The sequence below is a fragment of the Sarcophilus harrisii genome, chromosome 3 (genome assembly GCF_902635505.1).
Source record: "Sarcophilus harrisii chromosome 3, mSarHar1.11, whole genome shotgun sequence".
NCBI lineage: Eukaryota > Metazoa > Chordata > Mammalia > Dasyuromorphia > Dasyuridae > Sarcophilus > Sarcophilus harrisii.
The window spans coordinates 401,538,953-401,561,206 of NC_045428.1; the positions used below are offsets into that span (position 1 = coordinate 401,538,953).

Here is a 22,254-nt window from a genome sequence, read left to right on the forward strand (position 1 = left end):
CTTTTCTACATGGCAGCTCATTAAATATGTGAAGACCTAAGTTGCCCTTTAATTCTCTTCTTTAAACATTCCCACTTCCTTTAGTTGTTCCCTCTGTTGAAATGTCTAAGCCCTTGGCATCCTAGTTGTCCTCCTCTGGTAAACACTAATCTGTAAGGATCCCTCCTAAACAGTAGTACCTAAGTCAGAACATATACTATATGGAGTCTATTTAGTTAAAAAAAGTATATCAGGATTATTTACTTTCATTATCTAGACACTATCCTATTATTGCAATCTAAAATTGTGTTGGAATTTTTAGCAGCCATACTGCATTGTTGGCAAAGTCTAGCATTTAATAAAAGTATAGCTAGCTTGTTAGAAAACTTTTTGAAATTATTTAATGCACAAAATTCTTATATTTACTACCTCAAATTGTTGGTCTTTTAAATCAGTGGTCTCTGAAGTGAAATCCATCATATGACCCAAAAAGATATTACATCTACCAATTGGAGAGTAGTAACATAGATTATAACTCAAACCTACCACAATAGCTGATTCTGGAATTTCTTTCCAGCATAACTATGCAATTCCCTCCAATCATTATCCTCCCAAATTCGATCATTCTGCCTCCTTCCACAAGTTTTCAAGCTTCCAAGTTCTATCCTTTTGCCTTGGTGTGGGCCTTTAAGGACTGTTTTCATAAAACCTCCACCAGGATATGCACACAAGTAGCTGCAGAGCTGCCATTGAGAAAATATCTTCCCTCCTCCCAGCATATTCATATTCTGCCCCCATTTCTTCTCCCCACCTAAACCCTTTTTGTTTTCAATGAGTCAGAGTTAGTCTCACAGGATGAATAAGCATAGATGAGTAATAATCTGCATGGCATATATCATTATATCAACTTTTCCTTTAAACCTACCACTCTTTCATACCTCTGTGTTTTGTTTTGTTTTGTTTTGTTTTTTGAGGGCATTATCATATTTCTAGACACTCAATTTCACAAACTCATTATCATCCTCATTCTAATCCCACATATCCATTCAGTTATCTTCACATTTCTCATATCTTTCCCTTTTCTCCATTTCCAAGATTAACATATCACTCCAGGATGTCACCATTCCTTCCCCTGACTACTGTAATAACCTTTTGATGGGTTTCTCTGTCTAGTTTCTTTCCTTTCCAATACATCCTTCATGCAGCTATCAATTACTTTCTTGAAGTCAAAGTTTGATGATGTCAGTCCCTTACTCAACAAATTCCAACAGTACCATATTTCTTCTAGGACCAACTATTATTTCACCTTTATCTTATTCTTTTTTATTTCCATTTTATACATATTTTGTAATACATGTTATTACTGATAGGAGTAAGTGATCAAAAAACTTTGGAGACCTCTGCTTTACAAGATGCTGACTGATAATGTAGAGAAGATATTTTCTTTCCTAAGATAGAAAATTCTGAGGGAAAGCAAAAATGACTGCTAGCTAGATCAATCAGGTTCAATCTTTCTTTCTTTTTAATATTAATAAAATGGTTTCCAGAGATGTGAGAAGGTATCAATAAAGATTTCTTTCCTCTGCCTTTTTTGGCCTGGATATATAATTATATTGTTGTAGAGAATTCCTGATGAGTAAAACCCTTTAGCAGTGAAAGCCACTATTCTTCAATTTTCAGTCTTAAATGAATTTTTTAATTTAGTAAAAAGAAAGAAATTATGTTCTTTGTTTTGGGTTTTTTAGGTTGTAATAGTGGAATCTGGGTAAAGGCAAACACTTCAGCTATCTGGCTAAAAATTAGCTCTTCAAATCTGGGGGAGAGGCAGGATTTAGTCTATGAAAAGTCAGTATCCTACATGTTAGGGAAGGGAAATACCTATATGGTACAATCTGAGAGGTGTGCTGGTAAATGTTTAACAACTGGTTCTCTGGGAAAAACCTGTAGTTCAATAAACTTTTAAGTCTAATCTGCATTATTAACATTTTTTTCATACTTAAGCCTGGACAATAAATAAACAATTAAGTAAGGCCCTAATTTCTAGCATTTGCCAGTCAGTTTTAAAGCCAGTTCCTGATGACTTCAGAATAATATCTGAATGTATTAATCGTATATATTTTCCTAATATTGACACAAGAGGCCACAACCAGTTTATTCTATGCAAACAAGCATCTGTTCATTTGTAACAGATGAAACTATCATCCAAGAGTGACTGGTTGACAGAACTAATGAATATTTAAAAAAAAAAAAAAAAAGGAAAAGTAGTACCAAATCAACTTCAGGAGTTGGGAGACAATAGATTTAATAAACGAAGAGAGAAGGCAAGAAATTAAGTGCGTTATGAGGTTGTTCCTTAGACTTATTCAGAAGAGATTCTAGGACATATTTTAGAACAGACCAAATCTCAGTGAACAAGGAACCAAGAAAGATCTTTCATTTCTTTGAATTAAAAAGAGAGTGGATATTGAACAGAGAAATGCAAATTAAGACAACTCTGAGGTACCATTACAAACCTCTCAGATTGATTAAGATGACAGGAAAAGATAGTGATGAATATTGGAGGGGATATGAGAAAACCAAATTACTAATACATTGTTAGTGGAGTTGTGAACTGATCCAAACATTCTGGAGAGCAATATGCAACTATACCCAAAGGGCTATCAAACTATGCATACCCTTTAATCCAGTACTGTCTCTACTGGGACTAGATCACAAAAAGACCATAAAAAAGGAAAAGGACCCACATGTGCAAAAAATGTTAGTAGCATCCCTTTTTTATAGTAGCAAGAAACTGGAAATTGAGTGGATGAACTGTTGGAGATGGACTCAGTTGGAGAATGGCTGAATAAATTATGGTCTATGAATGTTACAAAACATTATTGTTCTGTAAGAAATGGTCAGCAGGATGATTTCAGAGAGGCCTGGAGAAATTTACATGAATTGATGCTAAGTGAAGTGAGTAAAACCAAGAGAATATTGTACACAACAACCACAAAATTATATGATGATCAATTGTGATGGATAGTGCTCTTTTCAACAGCAAGGTGATTCAGACTAGTTCCAATGGTCTTATGATGGAGACAGCCATCTGCACTCAGAGAGAGGACTATGGGAACACTGAGTTCCCATACAACATAGGATTTTCACTTTTGTTGTTATTTGCTTGCATTTTGTTTTCTTTTTCACTTTCCCTTTTTAATCTGATTTTTCTTGTACAGCATGATAATTGTAGAAATATGTAAAGAATAATTGCACATGTTTAATCTATATTCGATTACTTGCTCTTAAGGGGAGAGGAAAGGGGGAAAGGAAGGAGAAAAAATTAGAAAAGATTTTTCAAGAGTGAGTGTTGGAAACTATGCAGGTGTTTTGAAAATAAAAAGCTTTATAAAAAATAAAATAAAATAAAATTTAAATAAAAAAAGAAGCAAGTAGAAAGAAGTTTGGTTTTTACTAAAGATAGAACCAAAGAGAGAAGATCACCATTTCATATGGAATCTTCATACTTCATACTTGCCTTTTAGAATCAATTCTTAAATATTTATTGTAAGCATTTACATCTCAGAAAATGCTATAAATCAGGACATGATATATTGTTTTGTTAATTGTCTAGATTTAAAGTGATATAAATAGCATATATTCAATTTAACAGAAAGCCAATTGTTAAATATTTACCAGCACACCTCTGTATAAACCTTTTGCATCCTATCCTTTCTCTTGAGCTTCAGTCTTACATCACCACTACCTATTAGACACCTCAAACTCAACATGTCCAAAACAGAAATCATCTTTCCTTGATTGCAGACTTTCTCTGCCTAATTTCCTTATTACAACTGAAGACATCCTCCTCCTCCCAGTCATGCAGGCTCAGAAGTAAGATACCATCCTTGTCTTCTTATACCCTATATCCAGTTTGCTCTGAGATCTGGTCCTTTCTAACACTAACAACTCCTCCCCATCCTCTCTCTTTTTTCCTCGCCCCCCCAAAATACACACACACATACACACACACACACATACACACATGCACACACACACACACACAATACTCTTCTCTACTTACACAGCTGCCATTCTGATACAAGCTCTTATTACCTCAAGCTTTATGTCTCTTTGCCTCAAGTCTCTTCTAGTTTCAGTCCATCTTCCATTTGTCTGCCAAAGTGATTTTTTTCTAAAATACAGGTCTGATCATGTTATGGGATCACCTACCAACTAAGAAAGCTTCAATGGCTTCCATTATCTGTAGGATCAAATGTAAAACCCTCTGTTTGCCCTTTTAAATTCTTTATAATGAACTTTCCTGTCTTTCCAATCTTCTTAAACTTTAAAATCCTCTCCATGTACTTTGGAATCTAGCTATATTAGACAACTTACTATTCCTTACACAAAAATATTCTCCTTACTCTTTATCTTTGTACTGTCTATCTCCTCAGGTTGGAATTGTCTACCTCCTAATTTCCCTGGCTTCACTTAAGATCTAATACAAATCCTGTCTTCTTCAGGAGGCTTTTCCTAGTCTCCTTCTCCTTCCCCCTACTCCTAAGTACCTTCAATGTATATTGAATATATATATATATATATATATATATATATATAAGTATATATACATATATAGTTATTTGCATATTGTCTCACCCATTTAAATGTAGACTCTTTGTTGGGCCTTTTTTAAAAATACATATTCTTAATGCTTTTCACAGTTCCTGGCACATAGTAAATGCTTATTGAACAAGTAACTTCTCAGTTTGGAACCTCAATTTCTCCATTTGTAAATGAGAATATTGGTCTAAATCTCTGGGGCTCCTCTAGTTGTGAAGATTCTATGATTTTGTCTCCTCTTGATAGTCAAAGGAAATTTTTAGCTTCACCTCTAAAATACTAGGAAATCCCCATTTTAAGCTATTGCTAAAGAGAGAGGTATGTCATATTTTTTTTCACTTTCCCTGCAATGTACTTTTCTTAGGAAGATATCTAAAAATGTTAGTACCAAGGATTTCAGAGATGCCTGGTAATTGTTTTGCTCTCTGTTTCTGGTGCTTAGTACTTCTTATCCTTTCCCAGACATGACTGTGCTTTTGGCAGATTTAAAAAAAAAAATACAAAAACTCTGGACTGTTTTCTTTATAGATTAACAAAAATGATGGGATTTTTTTCTTCAAAGAAGACTTTCAAATTTTTGTTCCCACATTTTGAACTTTACATTGTTGTTGTTAAAATCCACATATTTAAATTAGGAGAATCCCAATAACAGTTCCCCATGCAAATATTTTAAGGATTTTCTCTAAGTTATTTCAGTTTTATAATATTTTATTTAAATTGAGAATTTGTTTTTCATGTTTCCTGTTGAATTACACAAACTATTTGAATTAAAAAAGTTACTTCCACTTACTATCATAAAATATTTTGGGAAATTTAATTCTATATGAACTCTTTCCAAACTTTTTAAAAAAATTACTATATTCATTTCTATATCAGTAGATTAAAAATATTCCCATTAAATTGTTTCACTCTTAACAAATTCAATCCTAAATGTTTACATGGAGCATCTTTGTAATGAGTAAAATGCTGAAAAAATATAAAAATAGATAGTCATTTAGTATATACTTTATAAAATCTATACATTAAATATTGAATATATATCATTTCTTAATGTTACACAGTTGTTCACTATCTTCTTATGCCACAGCAGGACATTACTTTGTAATTAGGCAAGATCCTTGCTATATAACCAAATATAGAGAAGTTTATGGGTTTCTTGTCTTTCTTATGAGTCCTGGAAATCTTCTCTCTTTCCATCTCTTTTCCCTTGGTCCTCAGTGAGTGGCAGGAGGATTTAGTAAATTGTATAAGCCTATTTCAAATTCTATGAATGAAAAAAACTATAGAAAATAAAGATAAGGAACAGGTGAAGGTAGATGATTACACTAAATAGACCTAGAGGAATCCATAGCAGAATATTCACTGAAAGAACTCATGTACATGTACTTTTAGCATGATTAAAAATGTTTATGTTATAAATAAAGCCACTAGTAAAAGACAAACTTATTTTTAAACCCTCCTGCCATCGTGGAATAAAGGAAAAACCTCAGAAATAGTCATTAGTCTTTCTTACCTTCTTTGAAATACTAGAAGACAAAGGCTTCATTTATTTATTTATTTATTTATTTTTTGCAGATACATTAAGTATGATTTGTCCTATAAATAGCATGGTTTTTAAGATTAGATATATTATGTACTAATGCAACCACTTAATTAGATTGCTTTGCGTAATTGTTTTCAGCATATGTACATAGTGCAAGTAGGAATTATTTGAATGAGTAAATTAAAAAATATTTTTGAGTGCTTATTTTCTTCTAAGTCTGCTTGGATATTTGTCACAAAATAATTTTCTTCTAAACAAAATATATCAATAAAAATAAAAATAATTCAGCAAAATAAACCAACTGAATTAGCTTTAAACTACACTAAGATTTTTGAAACACCCTATATATTTCATTAGAACTTCAACTTCTTGTTGTTTAATGGTTTCAGACTCTTTGCAACCCCATATAAGATTTTCTTGTCAAAGATATTGGAGTGGTTTGCAATTTCCTTTTCTAGCTTATTTTACAGATGAGGAAACAAGGAAAACAGGGTTAGGGTTAAGTGTAGGGTCACACAGCTAATAAGTTTCTGAGGCCAGATTTGAATTCCAGTCTTCCTGACTCCAGACTCAGTACTCTATCCATTTCATCATCTAGTTACCCCTAGAACCATAACTAGATTTGACACTATTCAAAATTGTGAAATACAGAGTTTATCTCTGTTATACCAAGCTTGCTTTCTTCTACATTTCACTCTGACATTTTTACTGCCTACTCCACCCACATAGAAAGCTGGTACTTGCTATGACACAAATTTCTTACACTTGGTGCACAAATACCAAATAGAGTCACCAGAGCCCTCTTCTGGGTCTACAATTTAATGTTTTCTTTAACAATAGAAAATCAAGATAGAGAGTTGTGTGTGATAAGTGAAAAGAGATCTGCATTTGGAGTCAGAAGATCTGGGATCAAAGCCTGGTTCAGCTATGTACTGTCTTGTGAACTTGGATGCATCATAGTCCTTTGGTCCTCACCTAGATGAGGGACTTGAAGTATATGACATCAGAGGTACCTTCCACCTCTAAGACAATGTTTTTAATTGTCTTAGTGAATTGCCATTCGCTCAATCCCCCATAGATTGTGTTCTTCAAGAATTCCAATTCCATTTAACCAGTTAGCAATCAGGTTAACTTTTACAGAGGAATGTTCATTTCAAAGAAAAAACAAAAGCAATCATACAAACATTCTAGTGTAAATCCAAGCACAAAACCCTCTGTACATCCTTAGTCTTGGGGGGTGGGGGAAGGAATTAGAATATTAGCTTAATTTAGCTCCTATATAACATTAGTTCCCATCAAGTTCTAATCCAAAAATCCTTGTGTACCCAGATCCTGCTTTCTCAGGGCTTCTTTATTGGATTCTGGCACCAACTTCTGGGCTTGGAATTCTGCCTCCAAGATCACTATGATTTGATCTTCAGGGTCATAGACTCCTCTTGATACACCTAGAACAAAAGACAAATGAAGATAAAATCCCCAAGTCAGTTTCTTCAGACTATAGGACTTAAAGGAAAGAGGGAAAGAAAAAGGAAGGGAAGGCTTCACACATGGTACCTAGGCATTGGGAGATGACCTTTATCTCTGGAAAGAATAAGATTGTTTTATTCAGGTAGTTCAAAGATGTAATCAGTTCTGGCTAAACCCTTAGTAGAAGAGGCTGCTTTCACTCACATGGTAGGAAAATCCAAAATGTTTTCTTCTAGAAGCAGGTTCTTGGAGTTTCCCACTTGGATACCGCCATCTTAAGCATTTAACTAGTAAAATCAAGAAGAAAAAAGCATTTTTAAAAAATCAACAAAGTAACAGTGTGAGGCTAGAAGATATAGGGGAAATAAGCTTGTTAAGAAAAGGAGTTAGGGGTAAGAGGAAACAATATTTTGAAATTGTCTGTTTTCTGACCATATTTTTGGTTTTGTTTTTAAAAATAGTATTTTATTGATTAATGCACCAAAGGCCAGTTACATTTGTTTATAGGGAAACTTAAAATTAGTACAATTCTAATAGGCACCTATGAAATATAAAACTGCTTACAGAGGAAATATAAAATGACCTGGCTGTTTTGCTTAACTATGCATATTTGTTCATAAAGGTTTTGTTTTACCTTTTTTGTTAAGTAAGAAGGGCAAAAAATTGCTTGATAATTGAAAAATAGATTAGGTTTGTAGTAAAATATCTCTGGATTTGTGTAGCATATTCACATTTCAGTTTTATATTTGCCACCAACATATTTTCCCTGGAATAACTTCACAAGCAGATTTAAATCCCCAATCCAATCAAACTGTATACCAGCTCTTTCAGCAAACCAAGTCTTAAAGAATACTTATTGGCCTTAAATTTTTGAAAAAATATTTTTTAAAAGATGGAACTCCTTGTTTTACTCAGTCTGGAGTTTCAAAGGTTCATGGCCTTTGTCCTTCTCTGATTGACCTGGGAACCTTGAGTTTCTCAGTTTCCCACCTAGGCCAGTTTATCCCTCTATAGTCAATTTGGTGGCTTTTTGATATTAATATACCATATTGATATTGAACTTAGTGCAGACACTAAATCCACAGCAGCTCAGAACTCGAGGGAGCTTAAGAGATCCATATATGAAGCTCAATCTCCTAGGTAGCCAGGCTAGTGATTAACCGGTTTTCAAGTTTTCAGAGAGCAGCAAGGAATGTATGATAAAATGGTGGACTGATTTTCAAATTTCTCTTCCTGAAAACACTTCCACAGAAATATGTACAGAAGAATCGCATATGTTTAATGTATATTGGATCATTTACCGTCTAAGGAAGGGGGTGGGGGAAAGGGAAGGAAAAATTAGAATACAAGGTTTTATAAAGGTGAATGTTGAAAATTATCTATCTATAAACTTTGAAAATAAAAAGCTTTAATTTTAAAAAAAGTACTTCCACAGTCCCTTCTCTATCCCTTTCCTTATAAAAAACTGTTGATTTCCTGAAAATTCATTTCCAGGTTAGCTATTCAAATTCATTGTTTATAATTTTTAAATTCCTTCAATCCAGAAAAAGAAATAGGCAAAATTCTTATTCACAAAAACACAAGTAATAATGATTTCTTACATCACTGTATTAAAACATAATGAAGAGAATAACTTACAGATGAAATTCTTCTTAATGTTCTTTTTAACAGATTTATTTTCTACTCGTCAATTAATTGATCAGCTCCTGAAAAATATATTTATTTTATAGTTTAAACATTTTATAATTTCAGTTTCTACCTTATATTAGTATATAACCAGTACAACAGAAACTGTGCCTTAAATTTCTTTGTATATTTCTTGATGTCTAGTAATTTGTATATTCTAATATGTATTTGCTGATTTAGTTTAATCACAATTTCCCATATCTAGGCAAATGTGAAAAATTCAATGGGGTTTCCATTACCTAGAACATCAGGAGGGGAGGGAAGTGATGAAGTACTCTTTAATTTTTTCAAAGAGTAGAAACTTTAACTTGTTTATTTATTATTGGTTCTTACTTCTTGTGCTAAAAATAAAACCTATAAATTTGCAAAAAAAAATGTGGATATATATATGTAAAAGCTTTCATTGTGATCTAGTGTCATTATTTTTAAATGGTGGGAATACAGATCTGCTGCCTCCTTCACTAAGAATATATTATCTGATGCTAAGCTTTCTTTCTTATACTAGAAGTTTGAGTAATCAAGTAGAATTTTTTTTCTTTCATTTAGCATTTAAAATATTACACAAGAAACTTTTTTTTTCAGTCTATAAGTCTTTGGGCAGCTAGGGAAAAGTTATGTTTTCAATTTGAAATTATATAAATACCTTGATGATTTAGTCTAGAGTAGTTACTTGCAGAGAGATTATCAGGGATAGAATGAGTTTTCTTGCCATAGAACAGAAATTTCTATTTTTGCTTCTAATTTTATTTTATTTTTTGAATTTATAGGATATTTATTTTGGAGTGGAAAGAGGGCATAAAATTCTCAGGCAATCAAATGAATTTGATTTTGGAATAGTGGACTTTGATGATTTCAGAGAAAGAAGAGGCAGGTTTTCATTATCTAAATTTTAAAAGAGGAAATTGAGCCAAATGTGATAAAAGATTTTCAAGAATATTTAATTGCATTGGGAAATGAAATTCTGAAAACAAATAAAAATAGTTTTGATGAGGTGGAAAAAGTTTGAGCTGCTTAAACAGATTGTGTGGATGTGTAAGAATTTCATTAGCTGATTTTTTAAATAACATTTATGCTTGGTAGACAAAAGGAAAACTAAGGATGATTACAAAAGAATAGCATGGCCCAATAGTGATGATTTAAGAAACTTTGGAGCTCACAATAGACCACAATTGGTGGTGAATGGGCTGTTTAGTTCTGTTGGGGAGTAAAATGAAATTAAAAGAAGGAAAATGTCTATGTCTCAGAATAGATAAGTCAATGACAATGGGGAGCAAGAACTTTTCAGTTTTCAGTGTTTTCTGTAGAAATGAGAAATATCTTCAGATTGGGGAGAAGAGAACAAAAAATGGCTAACAGGAAATTGAAACTCAAGATAAGTGAGGAGATGGTAGAAGAGAACTTAACTGATTTCTGTGAGTTAAGGTCACTACATCCTAGGGTTCTGAAAGAATTGGGGGCATATGATTGCTGAATCGTTTTCTATGGTCTTTGAAAAATCTTGGATAGGAAGAATGGTGCTGTAACACTAGATATGGGCAGCTATTCCAATTTTTAGATAAAGAGTTTTTAGACCCCATTCTATAGAAACCAGTTACCTTGAATTTGATTACAAAAGAATTAACATTATTTTAAAATGCTTTATTGACATCTTGTTTTTATATTACCTTCATTTCTAAATATATCCAAACTTAATTGAAAGAGCCAGTCCTTATAACAAATAATTTAAAAAGGAATGGGAGGGCAAATAGTTCGGCACATCTAGCCAATACAATGGAATCTGACAATACATAGCAATACATAATCATATGCCATCTCTGCAAAAAAAAAGGGACAATTGTACATATTCAAAAATATATTCTTAAAGAGTTGGCTTAAAAGAAATGGTGATTTAGAAAAAAGAAATAGTGATCATTCCATTTTTGACAGGTTTTCTAGATCCTCTGATCTAGTTTAATCTAGATTATAAGAAAGCATTTTAGAAAGTCTATCCATATTGGATCCATATTGTGGGCTAGATTGGAATTGTTTAATGACAGGACTCTAAGAATAGTCTTATATCAACCTGAAAGGAAGCCTATAGTAAAAATAACCCAGGTACTGTGTCCTTGAATTTGTATTTAGCATATTTTCATCAGGGATTTAGATGAAGGTATAGATGCTTACCAGATTTTTAGATGCTATTGGTAGAGCTATGACTGATCCAGTTATTCTGTAAAGCATTTTGTAACTATACTCTAGGCAGCAAGATAGTCTGCTGGACAGAGCATCAGCCTTGGAGTCAGGAGGACCTGAATTCAAATTCTGCCTTAGATATTTAATACTTAATAGCTGGATAATCCAAGGCATTGTACAAGCAGCTGGCAGAATGGGGAGGGGCCTTCTGCCCTCTTACTTGGAACTTGCATTCTTCTTTCTCTCTTGTGTCTATTCTTTCCTGCTCTTAAGATCAGGCTCACAATCTAGATATCATCCTGAGATCCTCGCTATCTCTCACCTCTTGTATTCATTTTGTTGCCATGGCCTATTGATTTCACCTTGAACATCTTTCATATATGTTCCTTCCTCAACTCTGATACTGCTACCACTTTAGTACAGACCTGGACTATTGCAGAAATTGTTGTTGTTGTTTGTCCTTCTTTCTTGAAGAGAGCCATGACACCAGGGAGATGATGCCTTGTCATGCAAGTGAATTTGTATTTAAGTGACGGAGGGCTGTGCAAGGTCACCTTCCTCATTTCCCCCCCAGAAACTTCTTGGTTCAGTGGCAAAATATAGATCAAGATGACAGAAGATGGTCCTGGATGAAATGGGAGATTTTGGCCTTTTTAAGCTAAGGTCTTCACTGAGTCTCACTTTGACTGAGGCTGCACCCATTCAGTGATTAAGGCTAGGAAGCAATTGACATAAGAATCTCTTCTTTCACCAAATCCAAAAATCTAAATAAATGAACAAATGAATGAATGAATGAATCTGGGAGAGGAAGACCCTCTGCGTTTTTGGCCAAAACAGAAGTGATTGCTATTTGTTTTCAATCTGAGTAAATCTGACCTCCAAAGACCAATTGGGGGCTTACCCTAGGACCTATTGGTGATCAATTAGAATCAGATTGGTTTTGGTATAAATCCTGATCCTTATTAAAGAAATCTAGCCAGTAAACCCCAAGATATCTTGACAGGTGAAAAGGAGGGAGGAGAATGCTTTTAAAAGCATCTGTAGGTAAGAGGGTTATGTACCTTATGGGGACAGATGGAAGAAAGGAGAGAAGGAAGGAAGGAAGGAAAGAAGGAAGAAAAGAAAAGAAGGAAAGAAGGAAGAAAGGAATCTTCCAATTGATCAATTATAGACTAGCTTTACTTACAGAGATTGTTTGTTCTTCTTTCTTGAAGAGGACCATGGTGGGTCAGCCTGCCTCAAGTCTTCCCATTTCAATCCATCATCCATTCAACTTAAGAGTATTTTTTTTTCCCAAATCACATGTAAAGATAATTTTCAGCATTCATTTTTGTAAGATTTTGAATTTAAAAATTTTCTCCCTTCTTGCCCACTCACCAATAATCCACCATTCATTTTCTAAAAGCACTGGTTTGATTCACCCTACCCTTACCCTCCATACCCTCCTCACTCAGTAAATTCCAGTTAATCCCCTTTGCTTCTAGGATCAAATACAAATTTTGTTTGGCCTTTTCAGAGTCCTTTACAATTCAGCCCTCTCACTACTTTCTAGTTTTTTTATACTTTACTCCCTAATAAGGATTCTTCAATCCAATGACACTTCTATCCTGGCTATTCCAAGACCAAAATATTCTAATCTCTCAACTCCAGGAATTAACTCTATCTTTCATGTTTGGAATTCTCTCCCTTCTCCACTGTGACTATTGATCTCCCTGGCTTCCTTTAGATCCCAACTAAAATCCCATCTTCTATAAGAACTTTTCCACTCTTCCTTAATTCCCATGCCTTCCCTCTGTTAATTATTTCTAATTTATCTTGTATATAGTTTGCTTCATATATATTTGTTTACATGTTGTCACAGTGCCTGGCATTTAGTTTAATAATATTGATTGATTTTAATTATGAGATGCAGAATTTGAACTCCAGTCTTTGGGTTCCATATTTTCTACCTTGAATTATCTTAATAGAAGCATAGTGTCAAGTTTAAGGGAGTTGACTGTTCCATTGTCCCTGGTCAGATTGCATCAATAATATAAACTTCAGTTACTGATACCAGATCATTAATATTTTAACAATCACTAATATTGTTGCACTAGAAGATTTCCAGAGAAGGAGAGTCAATATAGTGAGAGCACTGGAGGCCATGATATATGAAAATTAGTTGAAAAAACTAGCAATCTTTGGTCTAGAGAATTATAGTAAAATAACTACCATATATGTATGTAATGCTTTAAAGTTTACAAAAATACATATTATCTCACTTGGACCTCATAACAACTCCATTAGGTAGTAGCGATATTATTGTGCCCATTTTACAAATTAAGAAACTGAGGAGCAGAGAGAGAAAATAATTTGCCCAGAGTTCCACAGATGGCAAGAATCTGAGGCTGGAGAAGTGAAGTTTGTAGACAGATATTCTACTTGGTCCCAGAAGACAGAATTGGGAGTAATGAAATGGGAGTAATGGGAGTAATGTAACTTGTATTACAGAGAGACAGATTTTAATTCAAGATAAAGAAAACTTTCTAATAGTTTGAGCTTTCCAAAAGTAGAATAATAACTTCAGAAGGCAATAGAGTTCCTTTTCATTAGAGCTTTTTTAGTAGAGTCTGGATGACTGTCAGGTATCTTGTAGATAATATAGCATATACTCCTGTTTATGGAGTAGTTGGACCAAATAACCTGTGATTTTTCTTTCCATTTCGTACTTTTTTGATTTTATAAAGTTTCAGTATCCTTTATTTATTTATTTAAAACTAAATACAAAATAAGAAAAAAAAAACAAAAGCACAAAAGAAAAACAAAAACAAAAACAAAAACATTTTCATGTGCCCAGCAGAATACTCAAGAAGATTCAAAATATGTAATAATAAATTTCCATTTCAAGAAAGCATATATAATAACAGAAGATATTATATTCATGACTGTCCATCCTTTCTTTGCTTTCTTGTAGGTTATTTTCTGCTATGCATTTTTTACTTTATTCTTTCCCCCGCTTTTCATCCTCCCTATCTCCCCCAAGCAGGCTATAGTTAAGCATGAATATATTTATATATAACACACATACACATGCATACATATATATTCACACACATATGCATATCTCTATGCACATAATACAACTACATGCAAACATACCCACATATAGATACACTTATATATACATACTTATTTATGCATACACAGACATGCATCTAAAAAATATTAATATAATTGAGATATAATGTAATTTTTCTATTGATTGAATTTTTTGTTCGACTTTGAGATCAATGATTACTAGCTCTATTTTTTTTTTTCTAAAAAGTTCTACTCCTGCTTCTTGTTTGTATTGCAGTAACCATTGGACAATTAAAGGCATATATCAATGATACAGTCAGTGTGGTAGAAGTAGTCAGGGAGAGAGGAATTAAAGTCTTTCCAAGCTACAAAAAGACAACGAAAAGTTTAATTTAATAAAAATCGGGGAGCTGAAATTGAAGGGGAATATACATTTCTCTTTCCTAAGTTGTATGGGAAATGGAGTTTGAACTTACTTAGGCACTGGACACAGTCTGAGTCCTGGAAAGGTGGGAAGGAGGAGGAATGTTATAATAATAACAGATTCAGAAGTTTACTGGATTTTCACAGCCCTACTTCAGTCAGAAAAAAATTCATCAAATCTTTTTATCTTGCTTTCAAATCCTTCCTAATGTAAACAATTCCAACAATGGAATATTTGTTATCAGTATATCATTTTTATTTATCGTGTTATTGTTGACAATAAACATGTGCTTTAAGATGATTATTTGTAACAACCTTTGGTGATCTGGCCCAATGTCGGGATAAAACGAATTCAGAAGTTGGAACCCAAGAGTAGCCTGAGACAGTGTGCAAAACCACACCCACTAAGAGGCCCAAGGAGAACCGAGGTTTTCTCCTTAGTGGTGGAAGCGGCCTCTGGGCCTTTAATCAGCAAACTCAGTTCATGCGACCCTCTGGCTCCGGCTTCTCTGATTTAAGCACTCCTCTCCTAACCTAGCGACCCCACACCTGGACAGTCCCCATGCCAGGGGCATTCAAGTCCTAGTCCTCCCAGGGCTTATTTGCATAGGGGCGCGCGCGCCTTGGGCCAGGGAGGCGACGCGCGCGCACCCTGACAGCTCTACTCGCTGGCTCGTTCACTCGCTCGCTCCCGGCTTCCGAGCACAGCATGGCGGTCAAGGTGACTCCAACTATCTGCTGCTGCTTATGGCATAGGAAACACTACCGGGGTTTTTTGTTTTTAAAATTTCTTCTCTTTTCGCTTCTCCCTTTTTGCTTTGCTCTCCGATAAACGCATTTCGGGTCTCCAGCTCCGGCGTCAGAGGGGGAAGCTGTGCATGGGCTGGGAAGAGAAGATGCCTGCTTGGGGGAGGGGAAGGAAGAGGAACAGGGAGTTTGAGGGTCTTGTGTGGACCGTGAATCCGGTTCGACCACCTTGTCAAGGAGGTGGATTCGGGGGTATACACCCATGATCCAGGGGTTGTATGGTAGCGGAAAGAGGGTGGGAGGAAGTTGCATGTCAGGCCAAGGTGGTGGTGGAGGGGAGAGACTTGCAGTGGGGGAAGGGAAGGCAGTGGATATTTTGTGATTAGGGGCCTCAGTGCAGTAATCTGGGACTTTTAGTGCATTGCTCAGGGGTCAATGTAGGCATTTCCAATGCAGGTTGCAGAGTTAAGGGCTTTTGAGAATATTGCAACAGTCTTAATTGGAGTAGAAAGAAGACTTCATTTTTTATTTCATTTCACCGGCATCATGTTTTAAGCAGGATCGTTCTCCACTTGGAAGGTTGCTAGGCCATGAGTTTTAACTTGGGCATTTTGACTTTCTTGTTACTGATCCCTTCCTAGCCTCTTGGTGTGGAGGTGGGCATTTGCTACTGAGTTGCTAGCAAAATAGGAAAAAAAAAAAAAACCTACTTAATGTTTAGTGCCTTCTTTCTCTGTTACAGAAACACTATATATATATGTTCAATTTGCAGCTTCCTCCAGTTTTTCACACTACTACCTCTTTCTGCCCTTCAGGTCACAGTCATCCCTTGTGACAGCTGTAATCAACAGCTGGTATCTTTTTATTTTGTTTTGAATTTAAACTGAATACACTTATTAAGGAGATAAGCCATTGATTGTCTGGAAGTGAACTCTTATCTGTTTAGATTGTAGTAAAATTCTCTAGTGAAGCATTAACCAGCCTTTTTTTTTCTTTTGGCCTTACAGGTGCAGACAACTAAGCGAGGTGATCCTCATGAGTTAAGAAACATATTCCTACAGGTAAACTTGTTTATGCATCATCATTTTAATTGGAATTCACATGGTTAGGCCTTAACTTTCAAAAATGGCTTATTATTTTTCAAAACAGAGCTGAATAATATATCACATGGTTCTTTTTCTCAGACATACCAGAGAAATTTCATTAAACATGTTCTACAATTTGTTTTCAGATGTATTTATTCTGAGGTCTATGGGAAGGAAAATAAAAAAATTTCTAATTTTTCCCCTCCCCCCCAAAAAGTTACCACTTAATGTAGTTATGGAATTTGCTTGTCTTCATTCTGTTAAAAGAATAATTAATAGATTACAGTACCTGAAATTCTTTCCTCCTTAGAAATTGTAGTTTTCTTGATGATAAATTATCCTTGCTTAATGTATAAATAAGAAATTCAGCTTGTTACTAAAATAATAATTTGTAATTCTTTTTTGTTTACTCTGATTCATTGGTATTTGACTGTTCTTTTAAAAACAATTTGTTATTGTTATCTTTGTATCAAAATGTGCTTTTATAGAATTCTTTATAGGACCTCCCACAATATATAGCAAACTTGAAGTCTATTCAGACTTCAGTTCTAATGACCTTGGCTCTGACCTTTTTTCACTTAGGGGGTGTATATGTGATATGTGGTATGTTTGTGTATGTGTGTGTGTGTGTGTGTTATTTTCCTTTCTTATATTTTTTAAGTTTGATGTACAAAAAGGTGTTCTTTAAAGTGAGATAAGCCAAGTTTATATTTTACTGTAAAGTCTTCTGTTTTCCTTTTCACTTTTGTTTCTTCAGCATTTAGCATGTGTCTGCTTCTGGCACATAGTAGGCATTTGTTTAGAGCTTGGTAAATGAATATTGAATGATGGTAAGAGCTTTCTCTAAGCTGTGATCCTTAGAGGTTGCAATGAGAGTTAAGAAATCAGAGTTCTTGTCCCAGCTTTTGCCAACTCTATGACCTTAGGCATTTAACTTTCTGTTTGTCAGTAAAATGAAATGGTTTCTTTAAATTCTGTAGATATGTGATAATTTAACAGCAGCAATAAGTTCAGCAATATCTTAGAAAATGTGACTAAAAAGTTGGAGACATGGCTTGCTTATGATGTATAAGCATACTGTAAACTAATTTAAATACATTTATGTATTAAAATTAAGATTTGATAAACTGAGGTTAAATAAACAAGGCTATTCTGCCTCCATTTTAGAAACATCTGATAATATATGTAACTTCCAACTAAATAACAATAATGTCAGTGAATGTAACAGCAGTGTTATTAAGCCTTTATTTCTAGTTTTAAAATCTTAGTTCATAATAAATATTTTTAAAATTAATAAAGACTTTTCAGCCATTGACAGGTGGTCACGTCATTATATTTGTTTGAAAGATGAAATTATTAGATATTTTATAGACTTTTGTATATTTAAGAAATCAACTGAATCCTTTCTCATTAATAGGGACTTTTTTCTCCCTTTATGTTACTTTTATCAACATTAAATTGAATATTTTAGATACAGTATTCTGGCACCTTAATATGCTTTCAGGTCACAATGGATAGCGCAACTAGCCTGGGTTCAAGAAGATATTCTTTCTGAGTTCAGATCTGGCCACTTACTGGCTATGTGACTCTGGGCAAGTCACTTAACCTGTTTCCCTCAGTTTCCCCATCTGTAAAATGAGCTGGAGAAAGCAATAACAAGATACTCTAGTATCTTTGCTAAGAAAACACCAAATGGGATGAGAGTCAGAGCCAATTGAACAATATGATAACAATAAAAGATATCTTTTCAAATTAAAACTTTTTAGTAGACAAGTTGCTGGTTTGTGCCTGTGAAGGATATTTTCCACAATGACAAAATTTCTGGACATTCTTCCCTTCTCATGTCACCAAAAAAAATAGTAAAGTCAGGTAGAATTCATTAGTTTCTTTTGACCATTTACTATTGGCTGAAACATTCTTAGAAGCCAGATTCTCTGACTAAAAGATTATATAGCATAGGAAATTTCAGAATATTTACTTGAACTGTCTTGAGAACAGTTACAAAGTAGCTTGTCAATAAGTGAAAAAATAAAAATACTTGCTCAGTGTGTTATTTTGTATCCTTTTTGCACCTAAAGATGAATCAGTGTGGTAGGACAGGATGTGGTTAGAATCAAATCATGGAATCACATATTTTGAGCTGGAAAGAACATTCAAGGTCATCTAGTCTAACTATTTTGTTGTACCTCAAACCAAAGTCTAGAGAGGCTAAATAATTTGCTTGATCACAGGAAGTAAGTTGCAGAAACAGAAGTGTCCTAAAACTCTAAATCTAAAAGTCTTTCTACTATAGGATGTGAGTTTTTAACTAGTTCTTGAGGAACTGTGGTTGTATGTAAGCCAAGAGGAAGTGTGCTGCCAAGGACAAAGGCACAGAGTTGATTGGAGAGGACAACAAACAGATTAGTTTGACTAGGGAATAACAACCATATTGTGAGATACCTAGATGAGATTAGAAAGGTGTGAGATAGGGGGTTTGTTGGCAAAATGCAAAGGTGATTCTTGGTACAAAGCTCTCATAAAATCCCAGATATCAAAAGATTCAACATAAACAGTGTTGCATTGTGTAGTAGCCTAGAATACTGGGCTGGGGACTTTATTTATGGGAAAACAAAGATCAATTGTAGGTCCTTAAATAGGAGGTAAAGAATATTGAGTTTATGGAAGGCTGTTCATAACAACTGTTGTATATATGGTAGATCAAAATTGGAAGAACTTGGAGGAAAGAATGACCAACTACCAGACTCTCCTTTAGAATTATGCATATAGGAGGCAACATAAGTCTGGAAAAGGTCTGTCTGGAAATGGAAAGAGAGTGATAAATCCTGAGGAATTAAAAAGTTTCCTGCTAAAAGTACTCCACGAATTGTTAAGGGCCATCGATTCACTTTATCTGTAGTGAAAAGAGCCCTTGCCTAGTAAGTTGGAGACTTGGGCTCCACTTAGGACTTTATAATTGACTGATTTGCTGTGTGAACTTGAGCAAATATTTTGAATTTTGAGACTCAGTTTCCTCATCTGTGAGAGGAGAAATATGGACTAGATAACATGTAAAGTACCTTCCAATTTTAACATTCACTGGTTCTTAAAATTTTATGGAACTCAGTGTCTGGATTGATAGTGAGGAGGCATAAGATGAAAAAGAGAGAAATAAATGAAAAATGACAGTAAAGTTTTAAATGCAGGATTTTCAGGAAGGTGAGAGGAGAAGGAGTATTTCTGAAGCAGTTGTATTATAGTAGAAAGAGCATTAGTTCAAACTCTAAACTGGATTGAGTACCCAGTTGCCACTAATGAAGAATTTGACTTTGGACAAGTCAAGTCAAATGTATTATCTTCATTTTCTTCATTTATAAAATGTGTTGCCTGCTTTTGGGGATTTTTATTAGAAGAGCACTTTTTAAACCTCAAAGTACCACATACATGTGAACTGTTATCATTTTTTTTTTTAACATTTAAGTTTCATTTGTCAGATGTATTCCTCAAATCATGGAAATGTGAAACTGAGGGAGTAAAGTTGGAGGTATAGATTTGTTGTAGGTGGCAGGTTGAACTTGTGAAATCTAAAAGAGAGAGTACAGAACGAGAAGAACTGAAGATCAAGATCTAGGCTTCAAGTGATTACTAGAGTTAAAGAAGTAAGATAGAATTGATGACATGAAGAGTAGGATTTTCAGGAAGGAGGGGACTATAGAAAGTATCAAATATGTAGATTTTTCCTATTATATACTGAGTCTTGATTTTTGAGAGTATTCTTGGTAAAGGAGTAGTTTTAGAATTACTTGGTTAACTTTATACAGAATAAAATCTTAATTTTAAATTTTAAACAATTTTACTGAAAGCTCTTATTTGGACTATTTTACTTAATTTTGTATCACATCTGCCTAAATTCTTGCAAAAATAAGATGTCATATTTTATATGGATAGATAAGTATTCGTATTTTGAAATTATCAATGCATATTGTCAGTGAAATTGTATAAAATCATGTTACTAAAAGATAGCTGTGGGAGAGTGGTAAGTATGCTGATGGGAAATCATGAGATCTGAGTTCCATTCCTGCTTTTGTCACTAAATAGCAAGCTGTGTGACTTGAGGTAAATCATTTGATCTCTCTTGAGTTTTGCTTTTCTTGTCTGTGAGACTTGATAACATCTGAGTTCCTTTTCATTTTGATTGTGAATTGTTATTTAAAATACCATAGCAATATGAAGTAGTATACAATAATACTTATTCATATTATTATAGTGCTTGTCAGAAAAATCCCACAATGTTGGGAAAATATTATTTCCCCCATTTTATAGATTTTTAAAAAAAGCTCTGAGAGGGCAATAAATAAATTCATATGTATCCAGGTTACCTGTGCAATAATTTCTAAGGTAATTCTTAAGTTAAAATGTACTATTATTCTTAAAGTAATTTTTGGGGTTTTATTGCTTCTTTCTCATCCATAACTCTTACTGGCTTGCTTTTGTTCTACTTATAGTATATGGTAGCAAAAGTGGGGCTGGGGCCTCAGCAGCAGACAAGAATGAGGGCAATTAGATGGAAGATAGTAAGAATTTTCAATACCTTCTTTGAGAATTTAAGCATGGCAGTTTACAGAACTGTGCCGTGTTTATTTGCAAAAGTTATTAGAAACTATTTTTGATAAAATAAAATTTTTAGAAATTATACTTTTCATCCTTTTTTAAAAGGAAAAACAGTGTTATTTAGTATCAAAAGAAATTAGAATTGGGTGGTAAATGCTCAATAGTCTGTACATATTGCTATATGTTACAACATAAAGGAAATGAAAAATGATAATAAGGCCATGATATGGATGTATTTTTATTCTGAAAGTTCACTCCTTATTGCCAGTGCAATGGATAAGAAAAACAACACCAGGATAGCATTAAATGGTGGCAGTGATTATTTCTGGGAAAGTGTACATTAGAAAATACTTTATTTTAAAAGTTCCGGATATTTCCTCCCCTTTGATGCCTGAGCTAATTATTGGTATTTATTTTGTGATTTCCCCATGCATGATTGCCTGATTTGAGTCTCCTGGAGTACTTCTATTTTCTTGGGTTTTCCTCATTGTGGTTGCTTTTTCCCATTCTTGAGCTTGATTTCAAATTAGCATGTTTAGTAGTAGCTTTCTGCTATTGAATTGTCCATTGATTTAAGACAAGGTAATTTTTTTCTTTCAATTGTATTAGTCTGCTATTTCACTTGGATAACCATCTCACAGTGAATACTTGAACCTAATAAATATGTGTAAATGCATATAATATATATATATATATATATATATATATATATTTGTGTACATAGGCATACTACAATGCTTTATTGCAGATTCAAGATATTGGATCCCCAAAGGCATGGTTCTGGGGCTAACAGAGAGTTAAATTTTAGCTTAAAAGTATGAACATGGTAATAGATCAAGATCTAGCTCCCTTTCTGTTCTACTAAACTGCATCTTTGCCCTGTTATCTGTGTCAGAGTGTCTG

General features: G+C 34.0%; 1 protein-coding gene across 1 annotated transcript in view; it reads left to right on the forward strand.

The window, feature by feature from the left end:
- The first annotated feature begins 15,568 nt into the window (after positions 1-15,568).
- Positions 15,569-22,254, forward strand: part of SLC25A12 (solute carrier family 25 member 12) — a 114,174-nt gene continuing 107,488 nt past the window's right edge. The window contains exons 1-2 of the mRNA XM_012544818.3: positions 15,569-15,650; positions 16,684-16,737. Of these exons, the coding sequence (XP_012400272.1) occupies positions 15,639-15,650; positions 16,684-16,737 (66 nt within the window). The 5' untranslated portion in view covers positions 15,569-15,638. The remainder of the gene's footprint in view (positions 15,651-16,683; positions 16,738-22,254) is intronic.